General features: G+C 41.9%; 1 protein-coding gene across 1 annotated transcript in view; it reads right to left on the reverse strand.

Annotated features, from left to right (window-relative positions):
• Positions 1-2,460: 2,460 nt before the first annotated feature.
• The window catches only part of UBE2E2 (ubiquitin conjugating enzyme E2 E2), a 322,326-nt gene continuing 311,478 nt past the window's right edge, over positions 2,461-13,308 (reverse strand). The window contains exon 6 of the mRNA XM_066351320.1: positions 2,461-3,312. Within this exon, the coding sequence (XP_066207417.1) occupies positions 3,215-3,312 (98 nt within the window). The 3' untranslated portion in view covers positions 2,461-3,214. The remainder of the gene's footprint in view (positions 3,313-13,308) is intronic.

Raw genomic sequence — 13,308 nt, forward strand, 5'->3', positions numbered from 1 at the left:
TAAAAAAAGAAAAAATTTTAATACAATTATACATTAAAATGGTTCTATGCTTTTAGAGTTGAACTGTTAAGTCTGAAGTGTTGGTCAAATAAATTTGTAAAATGTGATTTTTATGTTTGCTTGCTTATAGTTTGCATTGGGGGCTGGGCAGTGCCAGGTCTATGTGGTCTGGGAAACTACCTTCCTGCCTGGGAAGGGCCATTGGTTTGCTAGTGTTTGCTGGAGGAGAGGTTTTCACGCCAGAAAGTATTGAGAAGAGAGAGCACAAGAATGTGAAGAGTGCAGAGAAAGAAGCCATGTTGGCAGGGAAGGAGAAAGAAGCCATGTTTGCAGAGTGAGAGAGAGAGGATGCAGAGTGATGAAGAAGAAGCCATGTTGGCAGGGAAGGAGAAAGAAGCCATGTTTGCAGAGTGAGAGAGAGAGGATGCAGAGTGATGAAGAAGAAGCCGTGTTGGCAGGGAAGGAGAAGATGCACAGATGGGGAACAGAGCTGAGGGGCTTTGGGAGCCCTACTGAGACCGGTGGAGCCTTTGATTCTAGGAGAAACCGGAGAAGATTCTTCTGGCTGTGGGACAGGAGACTGCATCAGGGCTTTGGGAGCTCTGAATGAGAGAGCAGTGTTTTCCCTGTGTGGGTTTCTCATCGGCCGGTACGAGACTTTAATAAAGGAACGGCCCACCATTTTCTGGCTCCACTGTTTCTTTACCATCTGCCTGGATCTAATGAGAACCTGAACCTGCATGGCCACTACGGTGGTGGCCACTGGCCATACATAAGGCATTAAAGTAAATACAAAAATCTGTGATGAGAAAGTCTGCAGACAATGAAACATTCTGAATAATTTTCTAAAAATTAGTCTTGTTTTATATTAATTAATTTTACTCAAAGAAAGAGGTGTTAAATGTAACACAGTTATTGACTCTTCTCCCCTAGTCTATGGTGGTCTGTATCAGGGACTGGCAAACCACAATTTACAGGCCAGATCTGGCTGCTCATTGTTTTGGTAAGTAAAGTTTTACTCAACTACAGCTATGCTAATTCAGATGATCTGTGGTTCCTTCTGTTATAAAGACAAGAGTTGAGTAGTTTCAATATTTACCATAAGTTATTCTGGAATGCTAGACAACATTTCAAATGAAATTAATGATAATATTGTTAAAAAGGGGAAAAATATCCCTACATATTCTGGTTTAAAAGTAACATTTTCAAAATTAAAACATTTTCTTCAGGATTTATTTTTAATCATTAAAAAAACCAAAACTGCATCTTTTGAATCAGATATTTAAAATGTTCAGGTAAAGTATCACAATTTGAATTAGAAGTATTCAGAGTGAATGACTTAATTTGTAAAAGTTTTACTGTTTAGCAGTAAAGATTGTTCCTTCTGTGAGACCAAGCTGTAGGTGGGCTTGTTACTATAATTACAGGAAGCAGGAGTTTCCACCAGGCCTTGTAACACAAAGAAGCCTGAATATCAATCAGCATGTCAATGTGTTTTTCAAAGCGCACCACACACAAGGTTCCTCTGCCTCCTATAGCTGCCTACTGAAAATAGCCTGAAGGTCAAAGCCAGAAGTACAGACCCTGATCACTCAATGTGCTGACTAGGACTGATAGAATAGTTTACTTGTAAAAACAAAACCAAAACTCAAGGACAATCACTATAACAATCTTGGGAGAAAAAAGGGGAGAGAAATAAGTTTAAAAGCTCAGACTTCACTGTCACTAGAAGGCTGCTTTTGGAGTCACTTTTATTTTTTTTTTATTTTATTTTTTTTTCCAAGTAAGAGGAGGGGAGAGAAACAGACTCCCTGATGTGCCCCAACTGGGATGCACTCAGCCACCCAGTCTGAGGCTGATGCTCTGCCCATCTGGGGCCATGCTTGCAACTGAGCTGTTTTTAGCATCTGAGGAGCAGGCTCCATGGAGCCATCCTCACTGCCCTGGGCTGATGCACTTGAACCAATCAACCAATCAAGTTAGCAGGAGAGGAAGAGATAGAGAGATAGATAGAGATAGATAGATAGAGATAGAGAGAAAGTGAAGGAGGAGGAGGAGGAGGGGCAGAGAAGCAGATGGTCCCTTCTCCTGTGTGCCCTGACTGGGAATTGAACCCAGGACATCCACAAGCTGGGCTGATGCTCTACCACTGAGCCAAATGGCCAGGGCTTAGAGTCACTTATTTTAATTGTTGTGTAAAGAAGGCTAGAACAGAAAGGATGTCCATGAGAAAGTAATGCCTAGCCAACATGTAAAATGACAGTGATCTGAAACAACTATAAAATCATCGGGCTATTGACAGCTGGAGAAATTCCACATGCTAAGCGACTCAATTACAAAGAAACATTAGAGGTTAAGATGAAAAATACACTTGAATCTGTAATTGAATTAGACAAGCCTTGCTGCATGTAGGGTTACGCTGGTCACCGGGATACAAAGTAAATGCCAGGTTACCACAAGTGCATTTATCAGCCACAGTGATTTATTGAGTGCTTTAATAATACAAGTGTACATCAACTGATCCACAGTCAAAAGTGGCAGGTCCCTAAGAAATTTACAAGCACTTTAAGTAAATCAAAATACTTATTATTTTGTTCAATCCAACAGTCTTCTGTGTGGGGTACAGAAGGCTAGTGATAAACAGAGTCTCAGTAATGCACAGTGATTCTGATTGAAGCTTTTGTACAAAACCTTGTTCCCAGTAGCATGCACCCACCAATAAAGACTTCAGTACAAAAAATTAACCCTAAGCACTACATGTAAGTAGAAACAAGATATAATTCTGAATTCGTGTTTTCCCAAAGATCACATAAAAGAAAAAAAGAATCAAAATAAAACAAACAACAACAAAAGAAAACAAAACCACACAGTAATACAAAGCTTTGTAAGAAAGCTCTTACTATTACAGATCCAACATTGTTTGCACTGAAAACAAAGTTCCCATCCACGTTGAGGTGGGAAAAAAGAACCCAGATCTTTCAAGTTAATAGAAATTTAAAAGGGAATAATATGGGGAGGGGGACGTGGGGGAGGAAAAGCAAAGGAAAAGGAGGAAGAGGAAAGGGCGGGGGAGGATGACATACCATCACAAAACGGTTCAAAATTTAATAAAAATAAGAAAATAAGAACCGAGGTCTGGAGGGGTGGGCGGGGCTATTGATGCACTTGGTGAATGTGCTTGCACAGGTCCGGCGGGGGCGGCGGGCGCAGGCCCCTAGGTGGCATACCGCTTGGTCCACTGTCTGGCCATCCGGTCGTGTTCCGCTCTGTTGGTCATGTACTGTGTGGCAATGCTGCCCACCAGAGGATCAGCTGGAAAGGAAGCAGAGGCAGGGGTCAGAAAGGATCATCAGTACCTCGCCCATTTTCACAGTCAGGGAGGAGGAGTGTCCGGAGGGCTGGCCCTTGTGGGCTGGGGGTAGGATGTGGGCACAGAGGAGGTGAGAGGCTGCTGCTCTAACCTGGAACCAGGTCACTTTAACGAGGACCTGCAACTGACCTGCCACAGACAGACCACATTTCATACCAGCTGCTCTAATAATCATCTACCTGTGCTTTTACTGATACCTTTTGGCACATTTCTGGACAAAACTAATTCTCTCTCCTGGTTCTATATTACATACTTCTCACCCTCCTCCCCTTGATTTCGAGTGGGTATCTCACTGAGAAAATACAGCTGGGGTGTGGAAGGGGAACTCCAGGGTCCTCGATGAGATCTGCTGGGAGGAGGTTCAGACAAACTGGTAGCTCCTTTACCTGGGTTTACGCCCCAAGCGGCGGTGGGCTTAGGGTGGGAGGAGAGGGGAGGGATAGTCTACTTCTTCCTCCAAATATGGGAATATCAAAATCCACACAGCTCTTTACCACAAAAATATTGATAGATATCAATAATAGCTAATGGTCACTGATATACCATGTCCTAACATTTTAACATATTAATTCTATAAAACTCTGAGAGAGCTGACACCTGAGGAAACTGAAGCACAAGGAGGGGAAACCACTTGCCCTAGGCTGAGCTGGGCTCTTAACTACAGGCTTTCTGGTAGATAGTTCTCTCCCAGACAGGATCAACATTAAGTTAAAAAAAAAATCAAAGAAACTAAAAAGAAACAAAAAAGTAACTTAGGATTCTGGAGATCCCAGAATCCACCCCTTCCCTCTATTCTCTAATTTTACTTTTGTTCCTGATTTTTAGTTCCTATATTTTTGGTGTTGAGAATTTAGATGTACTAGAGCAAGTGGATAAGAAGGAACCAAAGTTATTAGCAAAAGTTAATATTAAATATGAAAAAAAAAAGGTAAAGAATATAGAAATGTGCCTGTGGTCTGATACCCGTAAGCTGGAAAGACTTGAGACTCTAATCTAGTAAGATATTCATGGTCATGTCTTCTCAATAGTAAAGGTACAACAGAAACACTACCTTTTAATGTTCTTCTGAGGCTGATGATCACAAAGCATTAGATAGCCCTTCCAGTAAGACCTGGCTTAGTTTCCTTGGACTTGTGCTAGGCTTATTACAATGATTCTAGGAAGAGCCCAGTTTCTTATTTATATCACAAACAACTAATAGACTACTCAGTATATGGGTTTGTTTAGAACTTTTGCCTCTCTAGCTACTCTTTATAATTATTTTCCTTCACTTGCCAAAATGCTGATACCAAAATTCTATCACGTAAACCAGCTCAGCCAGAGTGAAAGATTTAAATCACCAATACTGTATGTCAGGGGTCCCCAAACTTTTTATACAGGGGGCCAGTTCACTGTCCCTCAGACCGTTGGAGGGCCAGACTATAAAAAAAACTATGAACAAATCCCTATGCACACTGCACATATCTTATTTTAAAGTAAAAAAACAAAATGGGAATAAATACAATATTTAAAATAATATGAACAAGTAAATTTAAATCAACAAACTGACCAGTATTCATTCAATGGGAACTATGGGCCTGCTTTTGGCTAATGAGATGGTCAATGTCCACTAATGAAAGAGGTGCCACTTCTGGAAGTGCAGCGGGGGATGGATAAATGGCCTCAGGGGGCCACATGCGGCCCGTGGGCCGTAGTTTGGGGACCCCTGCTACATGTAGAGACAAAATACCTGGGAATTGGCCCAAGATACTTAAAACAAATGTGGTCCTTCAGTTCAGACTAAGTAATGACCTTAGAGTCTAAAAAAGGGCCAAAGAGAGGTCAGAGTAACATTTCTCTATCCTTGAAAAAAATGATCTTGTTCCAATTATTGCCAGTCTAGAATGCAAAGCCTTAGGGTGAAATCTGGGTTCCTTAATAGCTTAAGTCTATAACACTAAAGACAGGTGTTTAATTAAATAGGCTCCATATTAGCGAAATGGATTAACATCCATCTGTACTTCTTAACTTACTGACTGAGGTAAAGAACAGGCTTAATGTCAGAAGAATGACCAGTGATAATATTCCTCCTCAAATTGTATCCTATCACAGTATGGACGTACTGAGAACAAGGCTGGTCTGGCCTGTGTCTCAGCTCAAAGGAGGAAGAAGGAGCAGAAAGCTGTGGAGAAGGAAGGGGTGTTATATCAAGTGCCAATACTATTTCAATAGGCAGAAGGGGGCAAGTCTCTAAAACAGGTGGAGTACTGACAAAATGAACATGCACTGTGCAGAAACTTGTATGCTCAAATGAACACTAACTTTCTCTCATAGTTCCTTTTTATCTTTTCGTTTGATTTTAAAGAGAAATATTTCCACCTGTAAAAATATAAGTGCTAAATATAAACACAATAATAATAATCTTAAAAACCACCCGAGACAATATGAAAGACAAAGTTATAAGTGAAGTCCATCTATAAATTCATTCATAGAAATATACTGTTAGCATTTTGACTTCTATTTCCCTGGACTTCTTTTCTAAATATACAATTTAAAAAAGATTAACTTATAGTCTGCTTGTGTAATCTTTAAAAAAAAATCACTATATGGTGAATAATTTTTTATATTGATAATTATACACCTAGTCCATCATTTTTATTATTCATCTAAATCAACAACCAATTTCCTGCTTAGAGACATTTGGGTTCTTTCTATTTTTGTTATTTTTATTGCTTTATAAACCATGCATTAAAGAACACTATTGTACACATATCTTTGCAAATGTATGCCAACCTTTAATCCAATCTTTAATCTGTTTAAAGTATAAATGAAGAAATAAAAGTATAAAATGAAAGAATTTTTAAAATCTTGTGTTATTAATCAATTAGTTCCTAATGTTAAGATTTTTATTGACTAGGAAAGAGTGCAGACTGAATGTTAACAGTTGAAACTGCGATATAAGTGCAGCCGACGACTATCGCAGTGAATTTAATGGAGTTAGACACTTTACATACCACGTATGTATCCTTATGACCCTAAGTAAGGTGAAATCTTGTTACAGGGTTTCATATCTCATGACTACACACATGTTATATGAAATAACAGTCTCTAAACAGTTTCATTGACCTTATTTCTCTCACAATTTCTTTGCAAAAAAAAGAGGAAGTATTTCCCATCATTTTGGGTTTCTAGATTATCACTACTTTCCCTAGTCTTAATCAGTCTTCCTCCTCTTCACTAAAGAAAAGCCACAAGGTTCACCAGTGGAAATGGATATTTATGTCTCCTACAGCCTCTGCCAAGGCCCCGAGAGCACGTGCTGAGGCTCTCCGGGACCTGGTCAGGCCCGAGGAGGTCAAGCCCAAGATCCCACAGGGAGGCAGCTGCAGGCTCAACCAGCTCACCTGCGCTGCTCACCACGAGCCTGGGCCGTGTGCTCCTGCTGACACTGCCCAGGGGCTCAGGCTCGGCGAGCCAATGGCCAAGGCCAAGGCTCAGGCCAAGGCTCAGACCAAGGCTCAGGCCAAGGCTCAGGCCAATGGCCAAGGCCAAGGCTCAGACCAAGGCTCAGGCCAAGGCTCAGGCCAAGGCTCAGGCCAATGGCCAAGGCCAAGGCTCAGGCCAAGGCTCAGGCCAAGGCCAAGGCCAAGGCTCAGGCCAAGGCTCAGACCAAGGCTCAGGCCAATGGCCAAGGCCAAGGCTCAGGCCAAGGCTCAGGCCAAGGCCAAGGCCAAGGCTCAGGCCAAGGCTCAGACCAAGGCTCAGGCCAATGGCCAAGGCCAAGGCTCAGGCCAAGGCTCAGGCCAATGGCCAAGGCCAAGGCTCAGGCCAAGGCTCAGGCCAAGGCCAAGGCCAAGGCTATGCTGCGGCTGTGGGTGCAGCTCCAGCTCAGGCTCCCAAAGGTGCCCAGGCCCCATCACAGGTCTGTCTACTGTAGCTGCTGACACCGACAGAGAGGGACATGCTGATAACCAGGGCTGGCTGCTGGCAGAGGACACACATACGATGACTATGAAGCGGCAAGTTAATGTACAAATATTATATATATATAAGAATTTAAGGGCAAAAATCTCAGGTCTGCTTCCTCAGTACTTAGAAAGCACTTCTTTAAGCACTGCACACAGCTCCAGCTGGTGGGAATGCTTCAAGCACACTGTACCATCACCATCAGCCAAATCTTTAAGCCCAGGAGCTGAGGAGCTAAGTCTTTGCCTTTGATGCCATTAGAGGAGGAGAGCTTACTGAAATGATTGCAAAATCTCCCCCAAGAGTAACCCACACTGGCCTAGACAGCCAGAAAAACGCACGCTTCCATCAGGTGCAAGCATCTATGGAGGTGCAGCCAGTGTGCGAAGGGGCCACCAGCGGCTGGCAGTGCTGAGAGGTCTTACTACTCTAACAGAATGCCTATATTATTAATTTAAAAAGTTATACTACTTACTTTTTTTTTACTGAGAGAGACAGGGACAAAGATAAAGAAAGAGAGAGGGACAGACAGGCAGGAAGGGAGAGAGATGAGAAGCATCAATTCTTCGTTGTGGCACCTTAGTTGTTCATTGATTGCTTTCTCATATGTGCCTTGATGGGGGAAGGGGGAAGCTGCAGCAGAGCGAGCGACCCCTTGTTCAAGCCAGTGACTTTGGGCTCAAGCCAGTGACTCTGGGCTCAAGTCAGCGACCTTTGGGCTCAAGCCAGAGACCTTGTACTCAAGCTCATGGTGAGCCCGCGCTCAAGCTGGCAACCTCAGGGATTTGAAGCTGGGTCCTCTGCATCCCAGTCTGATGCTCCATCCACTGTGCCACCCCGCCCAGTCAGGCCTACTTGCATTCTTAAAATAAAATTTCATATTTATTCTTGTAGCTCAGAAAATAATTTTATCATGGGAACATTCACCCATGCCTTAGGCTGTTCAATGATTTTAACAATGGCTCTTCAGTATTCAGCCAAAATAAATGCACTGCATTTTGCCCCTTCAATGACAATACTATTGTCTACTTTGTGTGGAGGAGATATTTTCTCCCAGTCCGTCATTTATCCTTTAACCTAGTTTATAATATGCTTGCCACGTCTAAGTTTAAAACTCTTAAGTAGTTAAACAAGTCAGTCTTTCCTTGGTATTTTTTGCTTTGATGTCATGCGTATTTATAAAGGCCCTCCATTCAGTCCAGTATTATAGAAATATTCTTTACATACAGTCACTTTTATGTGCATACGTAAGGTTCCTATACGTATATGGACCTGATTATTCACTTGTTATTCTTGCAGTAGGTAAGCCTGTCTTCTGCATTGGTTCCTTCTGTTTTTCTCACTATACTTTATAGTATGTTCTGATATCTGGTAGGTAAGTTCTCACCCTCCCCATTCCTTTCATTCTCTGAAATTTCATGTGGAGACCCCAATCTAGACGAGGTTAAGACTTGGACCAATTAAAGCTATTTCACCTCAAGGTTACAGGAATCTCACGTCTCTCTGAAGAACATTAACAAGATTTAGGAAATCTGAATTCCTCTGGGTCTGCTAATTAAAAATCTGGTGAGTAGGACCAAGTTAAGGTTTTTGCATTTTGGAGTGTGGGAAACCCGACTACTTATAGGCCCAAGCCAAACCAGAAAGATTAAGTATCCTGAGGAAACACACACACACGCAAACACACACATAGTGCATATATATGTAAAATATATATAATAAGTGGTTTAGAGAGAAAATTACCATGTCCATGATTTAAACCAAATGATAGACATTATGGAACTAGATTTAAATTCAAGAATGCTAACTAAAACTGCATACAAGTCTAGCAAGATATGTTGTTATTCCAGAATAACTGAATTAATGCTAATAGAGTACCCCTAAATTCTAAAAAGACATTACTAGCTTCCACAAGACTTGTTAAGAGGAGATGAGCTGGCTCTGACGGCTCCAGAAGTCCATCATAAAAGATGGGAAAGGAGAGAAAGCTTTGTGGGAACACCGAATTACCACCTGGGAGTGTGATGTGTGTGGCATTGGGCTTTCCTGTATTCCTTCCTCTCATCAACACAAAAACGGGGAGAAGACAACTTTCTCCTCTCCCAGCTACCTGAGGTGAGGACGGTGCCAGGAGACTCACTAGCTGAGTGTCTGCAAGGAGCCGCGAGTGTCTTCCCGGCTGGAAACTGAAACCAGCTGGAGCTGCTTAGGCAGCTGACCTGCTGATTTACCCCTTGACACTGAGCAGAGAGGGGCAGCACCCGAGAAGCAGCAGTCTATACAGCTATCTCATCAGGGTTATCAAGAAGACAGCTTCCCCGGGGAGGGGACCCCAGGAGCTAAGAGGCTCTTCCGGGAATTCTGTGTGAGAGGGGCAGTGGTGCTCCTGAGTCAGCTGGCTAGACAATTTTTAAATTTTTAGGAATTTAAACACAGCCATTATTAAAATTTAATTATATAGTTACAATGAAATAATTTATAAAAAGGTAATAAATATTTAAAATTCATTTCTTAAATTATTTTACTGGTAGTGTTAATTCTCACATGTTTTTTATAATGTCTACTTTATCTGTATGGTAGAATAAAAACGGCGTGCTACTGTGCATCTTGTACCAATTACGCATTCAGGAAGGTAACGCATGAACCTTGAAATCGGCCAATGCTACAAATTAGGGTTTGATTTACTGCCTGCAGTTAAGAAAGTACTGGAAAAATGTTAATAAAGCAGATTAAACTGAAAAATGTATCCTGTGTAGGCTCCTTACCTTTTGAATAGCATAAAGGTTGACGGATATAGTCATCCAGTATTTAGAACTGTTATCTTATTGAGCAAAGAAGTTGCTCGTGACACTAACAAGTGAAGTTCCAACATCCCTCTTCTTTGTTACACTTTGGTCTTAGTTATTAATTTAAATGAAAATATCACTCAACATTCATGTTTAAACCACACTCATTTGTCAGTTGCAACCATAAGAGAGATACACTTAAGTTTTTGGCAAAAAGCACTGGAAGTCTCCTTGGAGAATTAATTGCCTACAGGGAATTTGCATTAAAGAGTACTGTATATTTTACTTGTGGACTGCACATCAGTAACATGTATAATAAATGTATATATGTACATATGCACAGACCACCCCACAGTTATTAAACACTTAGTAGTATACCACCAGCAAAAGGGTTAGTCAAGGACGTTGAGCCAGGGGCTGGGTCTTCCACATCAGGGGGCTGGAAAAGGAACTATCCAAATTACCCAATGTGAAGCAACATTTTGATACCTGTCACCCAGAAGGCATGGACAGCAAGGTGTTGCTTGCCAAAGAAGCAGAGAGGCCGGTAACTGTGGGAGGTCAGGTAACGGGACTCTGATCTGGTCTATTACCTAGCCCCTACTGCTAGAAGTTAGACCTTGAAAAGGAAGAGAAAGGAGGTCTCTGAGAATCAGATCATGTTCCATCGACCCCGATGGAGTGGAAGGAGAAAAGCTTTAGATTTAAATCAGGTACAAAATGGGAGTTTAAGAACGGACCATGTTGATCTTCTAATAACTGCAAGTGACCTGAATGCTACGAGATCTGCTAAACCTTGTGAAGGGGTAGGAAAGCAAGGTTGGAGAAAATTAAAACCTGTCCATCTTAATGCCTCCTGAGTTGAGACTGCTCAGTAAACAATAAAAACACATGGGCTATAACCTAAAGTATACTGTTGATCAAATATTTTTAAAAACTTAAAAACTCATCCTATAAGCCTGCAAAGTACTGCTATGTACTTTAAATCAATGTGTGTTTTGCAACATAAAGCGATCTGTTAGAATAGACTCATCTAAAGAGCAGCACAGATGGCGCATTCCTACTGAGAAGCTATTGGATTGCAATTCCAGGCTTAGTTAAGCAATAATTCCTAATGAACTCAGAAAGTATCCTCACATTAGAGGACTTAAGATACCAGAGACTCACATATTACTTTCCCCCAAGTACCATGCAAAAAGCTGTGGCTTCAGCAAGCAGGAAAAAGTCAAGGATACCAAGATATCAAAGCTAGAATTTTTTTTAAAGCAGCTTTACTGAGATATTAAATAGGTAAAGTGTATGGTATGTGAATTATTACTATTATTACTTTTTTTGTGACAGAGACAGAGAAAGGACAGATAGGGACAGACAGACAGGAAGAGAGAGATGAGAAGCATCAATTCTATGTTGCGGCACCTTAGTTGTTCATTGATTGCTTTCTCACAGGTGCCTTGACCAGGGGGCTACAGCAGAGCCAGTGACCCCCTGCTCAAGCTACTGACCCTGGAATCAAGTCAGTGACCTTGGGCTTCAGGCCAGTGACCTTGGGCTCAAGCCAGCAACCATGGGGTCATGTCTATGATCCCACACTCAAGCCAATGACCCCACGCTCAAGCTGGTGAACTCTCACTCAAGCCAGCGACCTCGGGGTTTCAAACCTGAGTCTTCTGTATCCCAGTCCAATTTTAAACCTGGATCCTCTGTGTCCCAGTCCAATGCTCTATCCATTGTGCCACTGCCTGGTCAGGCGTATGTGAATTATTTGATATATAAACTTCATTGGTGTTTGGTATATTCACAGTTATGCGACCACCCCCATAATCCATTTCAGAGTATTTTCATCATCTCTGAAAGAAACCCTGTACCCATTAGCAGTCACCCCCCCCAATTCTCCTGTAATCTACTTTCTGTCGCTATATATTTGCTGATCTGGATGTTTCATACACACGGAACCAGTTTCACATACAAGGAACCACAGAACATGAGGTCTTCTGTGATTGGCTTCTGTCACTGAGCATGCTTTCAGGGTTCACCCATGTTGCAGTGTGCATCAGTACACTGCACTGCTTTTTATTCCCAATTAATACTCTTGTATGAATATACCACATTATGTTCATCCATTCATCACTTGATGGAAATGTGGGTTGTTTTCACTTTTTGGCTATTATAAATAATGCTGCTCTGAACATTTGTGTATGGGTTTTGCATAGACATGTTTTCATTTCTCTTGGGTATAACGGAGGAGTAGATAGAGCTGCTTGATCGATAATAACGGTAACTCAATGCTTAACCATTAGAGGAACTGCCAAAGCGTTGTCCAAAGAGGCTGCACATGTTTATACCCCCGCTAGCAATGTGTGAGTGCTCCAATTCTCCACAGCCTCACCAGCACGTCATTAAATGATGCCAGATTTTAAAGATTTTAAAGAGAGGATGGCTGATGCCTCATTGGCCTATACCGCCCAGCTATCCACTTAAAAAAAAAAAATATATATACACACACACACACACACACACACACACACACACACACACAGGGGTGGGGAGAAGTAGGTTTACAGTTAGTTGTTCATATAGAAAAATGCATTTCTATATAATATATGAATAAATACAAGAAATAACTTTCACATACTCACAACTGTAAACCTACTTTTGCCACTCCTGCATTCTCTACAAACATTTGTTCCTGCCAACCACAAAAAATAATTCTCCTGTTGGAGTCTTTTCTCACGATCTCTGGTTATGAGAGACCAAAATGTCTCCTGATCCTCTTGCCTCGACTTCTCGCCCTGACTGGAGAAAGATGACAACAATAATCTAGGGGACTTGTCTGTAATGCTCACCTTTTCAAAATTAAAAAAATCACACATTTTTTTTATTCTGCAGTTCTCAAATACAGTCCACCCACTACCAACCAGTATTCTACTATGTCCATTTCCCCTTCAAATAGTTTTTTTTGTTCACACCCCTATTCAGTAGCTGCGAGTGACACAGGAGATGGTTTGAGAGTAGGTGTGAACACAGCAGTCATGGCTTAGATATCACACGTGTTCACAGTCTCCGCTGCATCTGGGAATCTGGACTCAAGTCCCGAGATACGCAGCTGAGCTGAGAGCCAGAGCCGCCCAGGGATCTCAGCGGTTTCTGTTTTCCAGCCCATTCTCCCGGCCTCTGAGTGCTGCAAACCTGGGGCCAAGGCAGCCAGGG

Source organism: Saccopteryx leptura, chromosome 10 (assembly GCF_036850995.1).
Source record: "Saccopteryx leptura isolate mSacLep1 chromosome 10, mSacLep1_pri_phased_curated, whole genome shotgun sequence".
NCBI lineage: Eukaryota > Metazoa > Chordata > Mammalia > Chiroptera > Emballonuridae > Saccopteryx > Saccopteryx leptura.